The 14447-nt window shown below is 41.2% G+C and overlaps 1 protein-coding gene across 1 annotated transcript in view; it reads left to right on the plus strand.

The window, feature by feature from the left end:
• Window positions 1-4202, plus strand: part of ANO2 (anoctamin 2) — a 355236-nt gene extending 351034 nt beyond the window's left edge. The window contains exons 26-27 of the mRNA XM_075603059.1: window positions 1563-1668; window positions 3013-4202. Coding sequence (XP_075459174.1) covers window positions 1563-1668; window positions 3013-3294 — 388 coding nt within the window. The 3' untranslated portion in view covers window positions 3295-4202. The remainder of the gene's footprint in view (window positions 1-1562; window positions 1669-3012) is intronic.
• Window positions 4203-14447: the final 10245 nt, after the last annotated feature.

Here is a 14447-nt window from a genome sequence, read left to right on the forward strand (position 1 = left end):
CCACCCCATAGCACTTCCCAATCGGTCACATGATCACCCAATATCTCAGCTAATGTAACAAGTGTGAAGAAAGATCAGATTCCTTATCTGGGGTGACACCACCTAGGCCGCTGACCATTCCTCTAAGCCCCGACCGCGCTGCATCAGTGGAATACTGATGCTCTTTATTAGACACTGCCCATCCCCTCCACAGGGTTACACCATTTTATGGCTTCAAATTCCCTCCAGACTCTCAAACCCTCGCGTATCCCTGCCGTTAGCTGAATAAAATTATTCAAATAATTGCATAGAGATGTGCAAACTGTAAGGAAATCAGTGCACAACATTTTTTACAGACAGGCTTGGGACAGCCCCCTCTGGAACCCTACTCGGACTTTTCTCTGCATAGTACTCGCACCCCCAGCCACCACAAGGGACTACTGGAAACTTTCAGCACAGCATTGAGTGAATTCACAAAGCCTCTGCTGCCCCTTAGAGGCCCTCTCCTGCTACCCTGACCAACCCAATAGAGGGGCCTGAAAACTCCACCTATCCCCATGGTTTCAAATGTCTAAGGGGGAAGTGCCAACCTGCCTTGATTCCACCCTCCTCTTAACGCCAGCAGGAGACCTTCCCGGCAACTCGGTAGCAGTGAGGGATTTCTTTATTATTTTTGAAAAACAATATTACATGTTTTCTTTAATGCCTCAAGTGTTCAATACACACCCTTTCTAGATTATTGGCATTTTTATTGAAATGTAGGCGTTTCTTCTAATATGACTCTAAGGCAAGACACAATGGAAGTACCTTCGCAGTGTTGCAGTGTATTGAGTTGAAATAAAAGTCCCCATGACGTCATCTATAATGGTTCTCTCTAACCCTTTGGTAAGGCACTCTCTACATTTCAAGTGTGTGTTTTGGATCCTCTAAAGAGTTGGGGCCATATTTACAAAGCGGTATTCAAATGGGCTCTAAGGTACCGTATGGCTGACCCCCATTTAGTAAATCTGGTCAGTAGTGATGACCAGGCTTGCAAGTGCATGTGTTATTTTGACAGCAATGTGTTTCCGTATCACCTCCCAGGTACACTTCCAAATGGATCGATCTGGATAGCAACCTATTTGGGGTTAGCATGCTATTCATGTGCTTTGTAGGAATGGGTAATATGGGTTTGTTTGTCTTCCTTTCATGTACAAGTACTATTAATGAATACATGTACAGTATAGTCTTTGTATCTTTTTACATGTAGTGGCACATACAATAAGTATTATTCATCAGTCTCCCCGTAGAAAGGTAGAGCTGGTATTTAGCCGAGCAAAGTAGAAGATAAATAAATAATGGATAAAGGGCCATTATACTAAGCCATGCTACTCCAACCTATAAACATGGCTTAGTAAATATGGGGTCTTAGGGCCCATTCACTTGTATGAGACCATAAGGTATCTTCTAACATGGAATACTGTCTGTCTGTAGGGTACAACGTCTTAGTGACATGGCCAAGTCTGTTCTTAAGAAAATATATAGGATTCATATGCAAACCATCCATCTGTAACTGCATTTGATTTCATTTTCTTTCTGTACAGATACAAGGATTACAGAGAACCTCCATGGTCCCCAAATCAATATGATTTTTCCAAGCAGTACTGGACAGTTTTAGCTGTTCGTCTGGCTTTTGTTATTCTCTTTCAGGTAAGTCAGATCAATCAAATAACATTTTAGGAAACTGCTATTCTAGTACTATTCTCATACATAGAAGTGATTTACTCTGTATTATTATTATTATTACTATAACAGAGTTGTATCAATTCCTGTATAAATTAGTCTGATCCTACACAGTACAGTAGTGCTCATTTGCTTGTCTTTACCCAGAATCCCTGGCTGCAGGGGAAGCATTGCATGCTGAGGGATTATGGGAAAAGCAGGTTTGTAGACCTGACTGAGATATGTGACTGTGCTCATAACTTGGTGTTTCTATTTGCTGGACAGTGGAGGGTTTTTATCACTTTTATTCTCACCATAACTTACTTTGTGTTCCTATTTTTTAGTTTTGCAAAGATATTTTACATGAGTGACGAACTAAGATATACTTCTATGATCAAGTATGTCTGGGTCAGACAGACAGAGGCCATATTTGAAATGTATTATTTTATTTATTAGTTCTAAAAAGAAGTACTGTACAAACCTTCATTACCTTTGCATCGCGTGCAAGGTTTTCTTCATACATCTGACGCATAGTTCGTTTGAAATTAATTTTTATGAATTGCATTTTGTTGACTACCTGATTGATACAATTTCAATGAAAACAGAATTATGTGTATTTTTTATGTATAACTACTGTTAATAAATATCAATTATTAATGTTATATAATTTATAATAGCCATACCATAAAAATAATAACTTTTGCTAACCTACACAATGAAACAACTCTGCTTCGTCACATACATATTTGGTTCATACACACTGTAGAAATGTAATTCTGTGCTGTAATACAAGGGTTTGAGGGTTTATGGAAAGTGGGACTTGGCTAACGAGTTTTTTGCACGTTTTCCCTTTTTTGGGGCACATAGAAACATAATATTTTATTACATATTTACATCCGTACGTCTAGAATAGTCCACTTCTGTGCACAAAAAAATATTTAAAAAAGATATTTTTTGCTGCTGATGGTGCAGATTTAGACATTTTAGGTTAGTCGTCAGGTACAAAAGCAGTTTAGAATGAGATTTCCATGCACCAATTTTGCACCTAAATGCCATTTGTAGCACTTAGTGCATAGGCCTAATGAATTTGCCCACTATCACAATAATATCACATTCGCAAAGTGAATATGTAATAAGGTGAGCATTGTATCCATAGGAATACAAAGAGTTACATTTGCTTTAGCAAAGCATCTTCCAGCTGTCTTTGAAATGAACCCAACATTTATTACCACACGTATACCATTAACCCCGTAGTGCATTCGGTATATTTCAGATTTGGTAAAAGACGAGATCACGGTGCAGTTCTGTAACTTGTCTCATTTCTTTTTGCAGAACCTGGTTATGTTTTTAAGTGCAGTCGTAGACTGGTTAATACCTGATATTCCAAAGGACATCAGCGAACAAATCAAAAAGGAGAAAGCTTTGCTTGTCAACGTCTTTCTGAAGGAAGAACATGAAAAACTTCAGCTGATAGAAAACTTCATAATGCGAGACAAACAGAATGGCAAACCCGATAGCAGAGGCCGGAGAAGCCGCGCGGCGAGTTTCTGCCAGTTCAGTCGCAGTCAGCGGGGCAGCTTTACCTCGTTTAGCTCACACCACACAGACGTGTGATCCCTCTGGGGCAGAGTGCACATGCAAGAAACATGTATGATTAAACCATAGGATTTTAAAACAGGAGAAGAAAGAGGGAGTGGGTGAAAGAGAAAAACCTTAATTTTCTCGTCAATTCTCGAGGTTTGTGTCTCCAAAAGATTTCAAGCGGACTTTGTAATATTTAAAGAACTGTCTGATGCAAAAGATTGCGCGGATGAATTTAAGTACGACTGTAAGCAGCTTTCTTCTGCTGCTCATATATTTGTTCGACTAACAGCAACAAGCGTCCAGTACATGAGGTAGGAAGCAGAGCAAGAACACCACTGTTATACTGTATCTCAGAGAATAAAAACAATAGTACTAGCCACGGTCATCTTTGTAATGAGCGACGTTGTTTAAACCGTGTGACATGTCCTATACACTGCACATTACTGAGAGAATCCTGCTGCTGTGCTTTTACAGGGAGATATAAGCATAAATATACTGAAATATAGAACTGATTCACAGGTTATCTAGGCTTTTATCAAGATGCACTTGAAGCATATTTTTATGTAAATGGATTAACAATAAAAATATTTCTAAATATATATTTCACAGAAGCTGCTGAATTCATCTAAACAAAGGAAAAATATACATATAATATGAATCTATCTACCCAGATAACTCAGACGGACTCTCTCGTTACCTGCTTTCACTTGGGTGCTCTTGAGATTTTTTGTGAATGTATTTTAGGAAACCAAAACCTCAGGGCTAATTTTATATTATCTGTACTTAAGATAATGTGACGTTTCACAGGCACTTTTGATATTGGGAAAAAATGATGTAACTCATATCAAACAGCAAATTGTAACCAACCTTTCTTAAGCTATTGGGATTATTGAGAGACTGGCTGGGCAGATCTGATAATAAACTATTTTTTTCTTGAACAGTTTTAATAGTATTTCTTTTTCATATGTGGGAAAAATGTATAACTGCTGTGTAATAACAGGGCTTTGCAAGCACTAAATACTGTGACCCTATAGTGTGTACACTAAGCGTTACAAACCGAAATGGTGAAGTGTCAGAATGTACAAGTTTGAGACAAATGTTGATACATATTGTTCTTCTGGGGTTATACTCACTCTCACTATGCTCTGAATCAGGTTATGCTTCATCGTTCATTTCCATGTTATTGCTGCATGTGGGACAGTGAATGATATCAGTAATTTATCATTTTCTAGAGTACCGTCAGATATTATCACCATATAAAAGGCCCCTCTGCACTTTAGCCATACACACACAGTGTCTTCAGGGCACGTTCTATGGAAATAGACATTGCCCTACAGCAGTCACAATATATTATATAGGCGTTTAGTAAATATGTTTACAGTCCTCAAAAAAACATGGTTTGGTCTGTTTCGGAAATCTTATTCTACATGAGAAGTCCATAGATTGCGTTCTGATCCTACAGCACTATGCGCACGCAACACAAAAGAAATCATACAGAAGAGTGAAGAAGTCAGGTCACATTCATTTGTAAATTGGTTAATGATACAATGCCAGGGATTCCACTTATACAGTCATTTGTGGTCTCACATATAATGAGGTCCAACTAAATTGATGCCTGCAATGTTCAGTCAATGGAAACGGCACACTATGTGTTGTATGATGACACACTATGTGTTGTATGACGGGACACTATGTGTTGTATGATGACACACTATGTGTTGTATGACGGGACACTATGTGTTGTATGATGGCACACTATGTGTTGTATGATGGCACACTATGTGTTGTATGATGGCACACTATGTGTTGTATGACGGGACACTATGTGTTGTATGATGGCACACTATGTGTTGTATGATGGCACACTATGTGTTGTATGATGGCACACTATGTGTTGTATGATGGCACACTGTGTTGTATGATGGCATACTATGTGTTGTATGATGGCACACTATGTGTTGTATGATGACACACTATGTGTTGTATGACGGGACACTATGTGTTGTATGATGGCACACTATGTGTTGTATGATGGCACACTATGTGTTGTATGATGGCACACTATGTGTTGTATGACGGGACACTATGTGTTGTATGATGGCACACTATGTGTTGTATGATGGCACACTATGTGTTGTATGATGGCACACTATGTGTTGTATGATGGCACACTGTGTTGTATGATGGCATACTATGTGTTGTATGATGGCACACTATGTGTTGTATGATGGCACACTATGTGTTGTATGATGGCACACTATGTGTTGTATGATGGCACACTATGTGTTGTATGATGGCACACTATGTGTTGTATGATGGCACACTATGTGTTGTATGATGACACACTATGTGTTGTATGATGGCACACTATGTGTTGTATGATGACACACTATGTGTTGTATGATGGCACACTATGTGTTTTATGATGACACACTATGTGTTGTATGATGGCACACTATGTGTTGTATGATGGCACACTATGTGTTGTATGATGGCACACTATGTGTTGTATGATGGCACACTATGTGTTGTATGATGACACACTATGTGTTGTATGATGGCACACAATGTGTTGTATGATGGCACACTATGTGTTGTATGATGACACACTATGTGTTGTATGATGACACACTATGTGTTGTATGATGGCACACTATGTGTTGTATGATGGCACAATATGTGTTGTATGATGACACACTATGTGTTGTATGATGACACACTATGTGTTGTATGATGGCACACTATGTGTTGTATGATGACACACTATGTGTTGTATGATGACACACTATGTGTTGTATGATGGCACACTATGTGTTGTATGATGACACACGATGTGTTGTATGATGGCACACTATGTGTTGTATGATGACACACAATGTGTTGTATGATGGCACACAATGTGTTGTATGATGACACACTATGTGTTGTATGATGACACACTATGTGTTGTATGATGACACACTATGTGTTGTATGATGACACACTATGTGTTGTACTGCACCGACACACTTTATTCGAGCAAATACCCGGTATGTACCTGGCAGATACCTGGAATGCGCCACTCCTCACCTCTGACAAGCCCCGTTGCATTTGCCTTCCCAGCCTGGGTTCATGCCTGGCTGATGGGCGGCTGATCTGTTAAATGATAATGATTTGGATTTAATAGGCTGCAATGCTTCGCGTGTCTACCAGATGGCATAAATTCATGAATTGTAATGCAGTATATATATATATACTGTGCATTATTGCAGCAAGCGGGAATAAAATGCTTCAATCCCTGCTTGGAAAATACCTCAATGCACTCGGGCAGAAAACAGTCACAAACCTCAATACACCCGGGTATACCCGAATTCGTGGGACTAGCCAAGCTCGAATAAAGTGTGTCGCCAGTGTATGATGGCACACTATGTGTTGTATGATGGCACACTATGTGTTGTATGATGGCACACTATGTGTTGTATGATGACTCACTATGTGTTGTATGATGACACACTATGTGTTGTATGATGACACACTATGTGTTGTATGATGGCACACGATGTGTTGTATGATGACACACGATGTGTTGTATGATGGCACACTATGTGTTGTATGATGACACACAATGTGTTGTATGATGGCACACAATGTGTTGTATGATGACACACTATGTGTTGTATGATGACACACTATGTGTTGTATGATGACACACTATGTGTTGTATGATGACACACTGTGTTGTATGATGACACACTATGTGTTGTATGATGGCACACTATGTGTTGTATGATGACACACTATGTGTTGTATGATGGCACACTATGTGTTGTATGATGGCACATTATGTGTTGTATGATGGCACACTATGTGTTGTATGATGACACACTATGTGTTGTATGATGACACTATGTGTTGTATGATGGCACACTATGTGTTGTATGATGGCACACTATGTGTTGTATGATGACACTATGTGTTGTATGATGGCACACTATGTGTTGTATGATGGCACACTGTGTTGTATGATGGCACACTATGTGTTGTATGATGGCACACTATGTGTTGTATGATGGCAGACTATGTGTTGTATGATGACACACTATGTGTTGTATGATGGCACACTATGTGTTGTATGATGGCACACGATGTGTTGTATGATGACACACTATGTGTTGTATGATGGCACACTATGTGTTGTATGATGACACACTATGTGTTGTATGATGACACACTATGTGTTGTATGATGGCACACTATGTGTTGTATGATGACACACGATGTGTTGTATGATGGCACACTATGTGTTGTATGATGACACACAATGTGTTGTATGATGGCACACAATGTGTTGTATGATGACACACTATGTGTTGTATGATGACACACTATGTGTTGTATGATGACACACTATGTGTTGTATGATGACACACTGTGTTGTATGATGACACACTATGTGTTGTATGATGGCACACTATGTGTTGTATGATGACACACTATGTGTTGTATGATGGCACACTATGTGTTGTATGATGGCACATTATGTGTTGTATGATGGCACACTATGTGTTGTATGATGACACACTATGTGTTGTATGATGGCACACTATGTGTTGTATGATGGCACATTATGTGTTGTATGATGGCACACTATGTGTTGTATGATGGCACACTATGTGTTGTATGATGACACACTATGTGTTGTAAGATGGCACACTATGTGTTGTATGATGGCACACTATGTGTTGTATGATGACACTATGTGTTGTATGATGGCACACTATATGTTATATGATGGCACACTATGTGTTGTATGATGACACTATGTGTTGTATGATGGCACACTATGTGTTGTATGATGGCACACTGTGTTGTATGATGGCACACTATGTGTTGTATGATGGCACACTATGTGTTGTATGATGGCAGACTATGTATTGTATGATGACACACTATGTGTTGTATGATGGCACACTATGTGTTGTATGATGGCACACGATGTGTTGTATGATGACACACTATGTGTTGTATGATGGCACACTATGTGTTGTATGATGACACACTATGTGTTGTATGATGACACACTATGTGTTGTATGATGGCACACTATGTGTTGTATGATGGCACACTATGTGTTGTATGATGACACACTATGTGTTTTATGATGGCACACTGTGTTGTATGATGACACACAACATTGGAATATACCCTATTACGTTGTTAGAATAAAATACTAGCTGCACATTGAGGGAAACGTTCTCCTTTTATGGGATATGTAACCGTTAACGCCTGATGTCAAGAACTCAATAAGCACAAAGATTCCAAGGACATAAGACAAACCTACTCTTCTGTAGAAAGATATGTGAATGCTGTGTATGTGGTCTGAAGCACAGGGGAATTGTACAATTTCAAGCCCATTTCTGAAAGGCATTTAGCACCTATCCAAAGGAACATGGAAACGTCAACTGGAAACCCCCTGAGAAACTGTGGCTTGCAATGACCCCTGGGGCTGGGACATGTATTGTGAGACAACTAGCAGTATAACATGTGCTGGCAGAGCACGGGGGATGTTCGTAGAGTGTCCAAGGTCAGACGTTAAACCCTCCAGGAGAATCAAAAATATGTTACCAAGCGTGTAGGACCTAACATGCAATGTGGTTAGAAAAGCAGGAATCTGTGTAGGTGTTCTTAATGAACTATGTACACTTTGTTTAATTGGCACACAGGCAACCCAAATGAGTAATTGCCACATTTATTTTATTATGAGCTCCGTGTATTTACAGCAGAGTTAGTATGGGGGAGGCTGGCGAAGATTCATTGCCTCCTGTGACATTGCTACCAAGGAGACCAAAGGCCACACAAATAAATAGGAATATAAGAGGGGTATTTCAAACGTGAAATACATCATAGCTTTCAAATAAAATAAATATGCTAGTATTATTAGTATTATTATTAACAACAATTGTAAGAGGAGTATTATATATTTACTTTGTATAGCACCAACCAGTTCTCTTTATAATACTGTAGGAGTGCACAGATAATAACGGGAGACAGATATTACACAAGGTTTCCAACGCCAAACATAACGGGGAACAATAGACATGGAGATGTTCACATGCGAGAGAGAAGTGTTCACAAGAGCTTACTATCCAACTAGCTTCAAGAAAGAATCTAGCTGACAACATTCTCTGCTCTAATATTAAAGAAAATGTATCAATACGATTCGTTGATGAATATCGTAGCAGAAAAAACAAAGCTGACTCAAAATATATGTAACGATATAGGTAACAATTAGGGGATTCTACATTCCAGAAAAAATCTATATTAAATATTATAGCAATCACCAGTACAGAAGAGAAATACAGCCCGCTTTCAGATTCCCATTCCTTGTTATATAGTGAGCTGACAAAGTGCTCGGTGCTGTCTTTAGGGGTGTTACATACTGTGTGTGTCCTTAGGGGTGTAACATTGTGTGTGTGTCCTTAGGGGTATTACATAGTGTGTGTGTCCTTAGGGGTATTACATAGTGTGTGTGTCCTTAGGGGTATTACATAGTGTGTGTGTCCTTAGGGGTATTACATAGTGTGTGTGTCTTTAGGGGTATTACATAGTGTGTGTGTCTTTAGGGTGTTACATAGTGTGTGTGTGTGTCCTTAGGGGTGTTACATAGTGTGTGTGTCCTTAGGGGTGTTACATAGTGTGTGTGTCCTTCGGGATATTACATAGTGTGTGTGTCCTTAGGGATATTACATAGTGTGTGTGTCCTTAGGGATATTACATAGTGTGTGTGTCCTTAGGGATATTACATAGTGTGTGTCCTTAGGGATATTGCATAGTGTGTGTGTCTTTAGGGGTATTACATAGTGTGTGTGTCTTTAGGGTGTTACATAGTGTGTGTGTGTCCTTAGGGGTGGTACATAGTGTGTGTGTCTTTAGGGTGTTACATAGTGTGTGTGTGTCCTTAGGGGTGGTACATAGTGTGTGTGTGTCCTTAGGGGTATTGCATAGTGTGTGTGTGTCCTTAGGGGTATTGCATAGTGTGTGTGTGTCCTTAGGGATATTACATAGTGTGTGTGTCCTTAGGGGTATTGCATAGTGTGTGTCCTTAGGGGTATTGCATAGTGTGTGTGTGTCCTTAGGGGTATTACATAGTGTGTGTGTCCTTAGGGGTATTACATAGTATGTGTGTCCTTAGGGGTATTGCATAGTGTGTGTGTCCTTAGGGGTATTGCATAGTGTGTGTCCTTAGGGGTATTACATAGTGTGTGTCCTTAGGGATATTGCATAGTGTGTGTGTCTTTAGGGGTATCACATAGTGTGTGTGTCTTTAGGGTGTTACATAGTGTGTGTGTGTCCTTAGGGGTATTGCATAGTGTGTGTGTGTCCTTAGGGATATTACATAGTGTGTGTGTCCTTAGGGGTATTGCATAGTGTGTGTCCTTAGGGGTATTGCATAGTGTGTGTGTCCTTAGGGGTATTACATAGTGTGTGTGTCCTTAGGGATATTACATAGTGTGTGTGTCCTTAGGGGTATTGCATAGTGTGTGTGTCCTTAGGGGTATTACATAGTGTGTGTGTCCTTAGGGGTATTACATAGTGTGTGTGTCCTTAGGGGTATTGCATAGTGTGTGTCCTTAGGGGTATTGCATAGTGTGTGTGTGTCCTTAGGGGTGGTACATAGTGTGTGTGTGTCCTTAGGGGTATTGCATAGTGTGTGTGTGTCCTTAGGGGTGGTACATAGTGTGTGTGTGTCCTTAGGGATATTGCATAGTGTGTGTGTCCTTAGGGGTGTTACATAGTGTGTGTGTCCTTAGGGGTATTGCATAGTGTGTGTGTGTCCTTAGGGGTATTACATAGTGTGTGTGTGTCCTTAGGGGTATTACATAGTGTGTGTGTCCTTAGGGGTATTACATAGTGTGTGTGTCCTTAGGGGTGTTACATAGTGTGTGTGTCCTTAGGGGTATTACATAGTGTGTGTGTCCTTAGGGTTATCAGTTCAAACTGATTTCTTGCAGTGACCGACCGGTCACGTGAGCGGTTCGCCAAATGAGGGTGAACCAGCTCCGTGATGCCCCCAATGGCCCGTCCACCATGGCAAGGGAAAGCGCCCGCTTACCGCACAGCCTCCGCACAGCTCTGCGCAGGCGAAGGCACCATGGCCCCAGCCTTAAGGTGGGTCTTAAAGGTGGATAGGGTGCTAGTTGGGTACTGAGGGGAAGGGAGTCCCAGAGGTGTGGGGCAGTCAGTGAGAAAGGTTTAAGGCGGGAGAGGGCTTTAGATACAAAGGGGGTAGAGATAAGACATCCTTGAGCAGAACGCAAGAGTCGGGATGGAGCATAACGAGAAACTAGGGCTGAGATGTAAGGAGGGACAGAAGAGTGTAAAGCTTTAAAAGTGAGGAGAAGAATGGAGTGTGAGATGCGGGATTTGATAGGAATCCAGAAGACACCACAGTCACTTCACTGGAGTGTTGCTGGGGCCTGCAGAAGATCCCACCTCCCCTACGGCTCTGACCATAGCCAGCGCATGCGCAGACACCCACTAAATATCTGCATGGCCGCGGGACACTGCTCGTGCCAGCGAGCCTCTGCACGTGCGCACCACCAACGATGGGATGGACCGAGGGGGAGAGGACACGGGAACACCGGGCAGGGAGTGGGTGAGAGAGTCGCGTCCCACAACTGACACACACACCCAGAGTGTCACACACACAGTCACACACACAGAGTCACACACACACGCATACACGCACACACACACACACACACACACCCAGAGTCACATACACACCAGTCACTTCACTGGAGTGTTGCTGGGGCCTGCAGAAGATCCCACCTCCCCTACGGCTCTGACCATAGCCAGCGCATGCGCAGACACCCACTAAATATCTGCATGGCCGCGGGACACTGCTCGTGCCAGCGAGCCTCTGCACGTGCGCACCACCAACGATGGGATGGACCGAGGGGGAGAGGACACGGGAACACCGGGCAGGGAGTGGGTGAGAGAGTCGCGTCCCACAACTGACACACACACCCAGAGTGTCACACACACAGTCACACACACAGAGTCAAACACACACACACATTCACGCACACACACAGACACACACCCAGAGTCACACACACACCAGTCACACACACTCAGTCACACACAGTCACACACACACACGCATACACGCACACACACACACACCCAGAGTGTCACACACACAGAGTCACACACACACGCATACACGCACACACACCCAGTCACACACACCCAGAGTGTCACACACACAGAGTCACACACACGCATACACGCACACACACCCAGTCACACACACCCAGAGTGTCACACACACAGTCACACACACAGAGTCAAACACACACACACATACACGCACACACACCCACCCAGAGTCACACACACACCAGTCACACACACTCAGTCACACACAGTCACACACACACTCATACACGCACACACACACACCCAGAGTGTCACACACACACAGAGTCACACACACACGCATACACGCACACACACCCAGTCACACACACCCAGAGTGTCACACACACAGAGTCACACACACACGCACACACACCCAGTCACACACACCCAGAGTGTCACACACCCAGAGTGTCACACACACAGAGTCAAACACACACACACACTCCCAGAGTCACACACACACTCAGTCACACACAGTCACACACACACACCAGTCACACACACTCAGTCACACACACACACACGAGTAATTTAAAGTTAGTATAAATATATTAGTGCAAAAAGCTAAAACAGGGGGTGTGTGCCATGCACGTGTGTTCTAAGTCACACTTTCACACTTCTGTGTGTTTTGTCACTGAAATCGTTTTTTCGATTTTTAATTAAAAACATCACCATCCCAAATATAATTTATGTGACAAAAGACAAAGAAGTTTCACTTCAAATGCGCGTGCTCGACACACACAGTTTCTTTTCTCTCCATATTCTGTTTATTGGGTTAATCCATACTGAAAAAAAACAAAATGTTTTTCAATTCAAACGCATTATCTTTTCACCATAAGTACGTAAGTCAAATCAAGTGCAGCAAGCATTGAGCGAAGTGAAACCATGATAAAACTGCGTGAAATTGAACACAGACCCTGTGAGAAAAACAAGGATTTTCTATGGTAATCTCAAATTACATAACGCATTTTGAGCAATGTTTTCCAGAGTTCTTAATGGCTCTATATTAGTACTAAATATAACAGGTATAATTCATTAGCAAGGCATTTCTTTTAGTTTTTTTTTATATCAATTTGAAATGTTCATACAGTACCGTTTCACTGTTTACTCCTTGGTGTAATATTATTATCAGCTCCCTATTTCCTGTTATGCTACATACATAAAACAAGAAGGCATAACAACTTATCATAGAGAAATGATTGATATTGCATTATGGGAATGTACTGTAGAAAGACATCAACAAAATTGACCAATAGGGCACCGCAGAATTAATTTATCATCGTGTATTTTTTTTTGACCTCGTAGTATTCTTCTCCCTGACCTCGGGTAATCTGAGTATCAACACACCAGCCATTGTAATTGTTTATATTTTATCCTTCATGTATTATTCCCCTGGTAACATCATTAATATTTCTAAGTGGGGAGTCCATGAGACTGGAGTGGGACATATAGAAGTCTAGGTCAGTCAGGTCAGTAAGACAATAGTTCTCATGCTTTTCTGCATAGGCTGTTGGAAGGGGTTAAAAGAACAGTCTGTAGAGACAGTACCATTGGATTAGCTGATCTTTATGAAATATCAACAGGGTCAATTGAATATTGAATGCTTTAACAAACGCAAGTTAGATACTAGTACAGGACACGTCACCCAATCCCGTGTTGTTGTTTTGTAACACATAGAACAGAAATGTCGTTGCCAAAGATAAGTGGGAGGAACCAGCCTCTCCTACACTGGAACAAATGGAGAAATGTATTTTGCAAAATGTTGGACTTGGGCCTTTAATGGAAACTTAAATATTAAATAAAATCAAACCACATTTCTTGTACTTTACACTGGGGGTACATGCTTTTTATCACATTATTGTAGCTTTCTTATCCAGAAACAGTGTTCAGTAGGAAAGCAAACTTGATCTGTTGTTAAAAGAAGTTTTCATCATTCTACAAGAGCAGAAATAAACTCATTGTATTTGTATGGATATCATGTCACCGGTGTATGCAGA

The sequence above is a fragment of the Ascaphus truei genome, chromosome 5 (assembly GCF_040206685.1).
Source record: "Ascaphus truei isolate aAscTru1 chromosome 5, aAscTru1.hap1, whole genome shotgun sequence".
In the NCBI taxonomy this organism is placed as follows: Eukaryota; Metazoa; Chordata; class Amphibia; order Anura; family Ascaphidae; genus Ascaphus; species Ascaphus truei.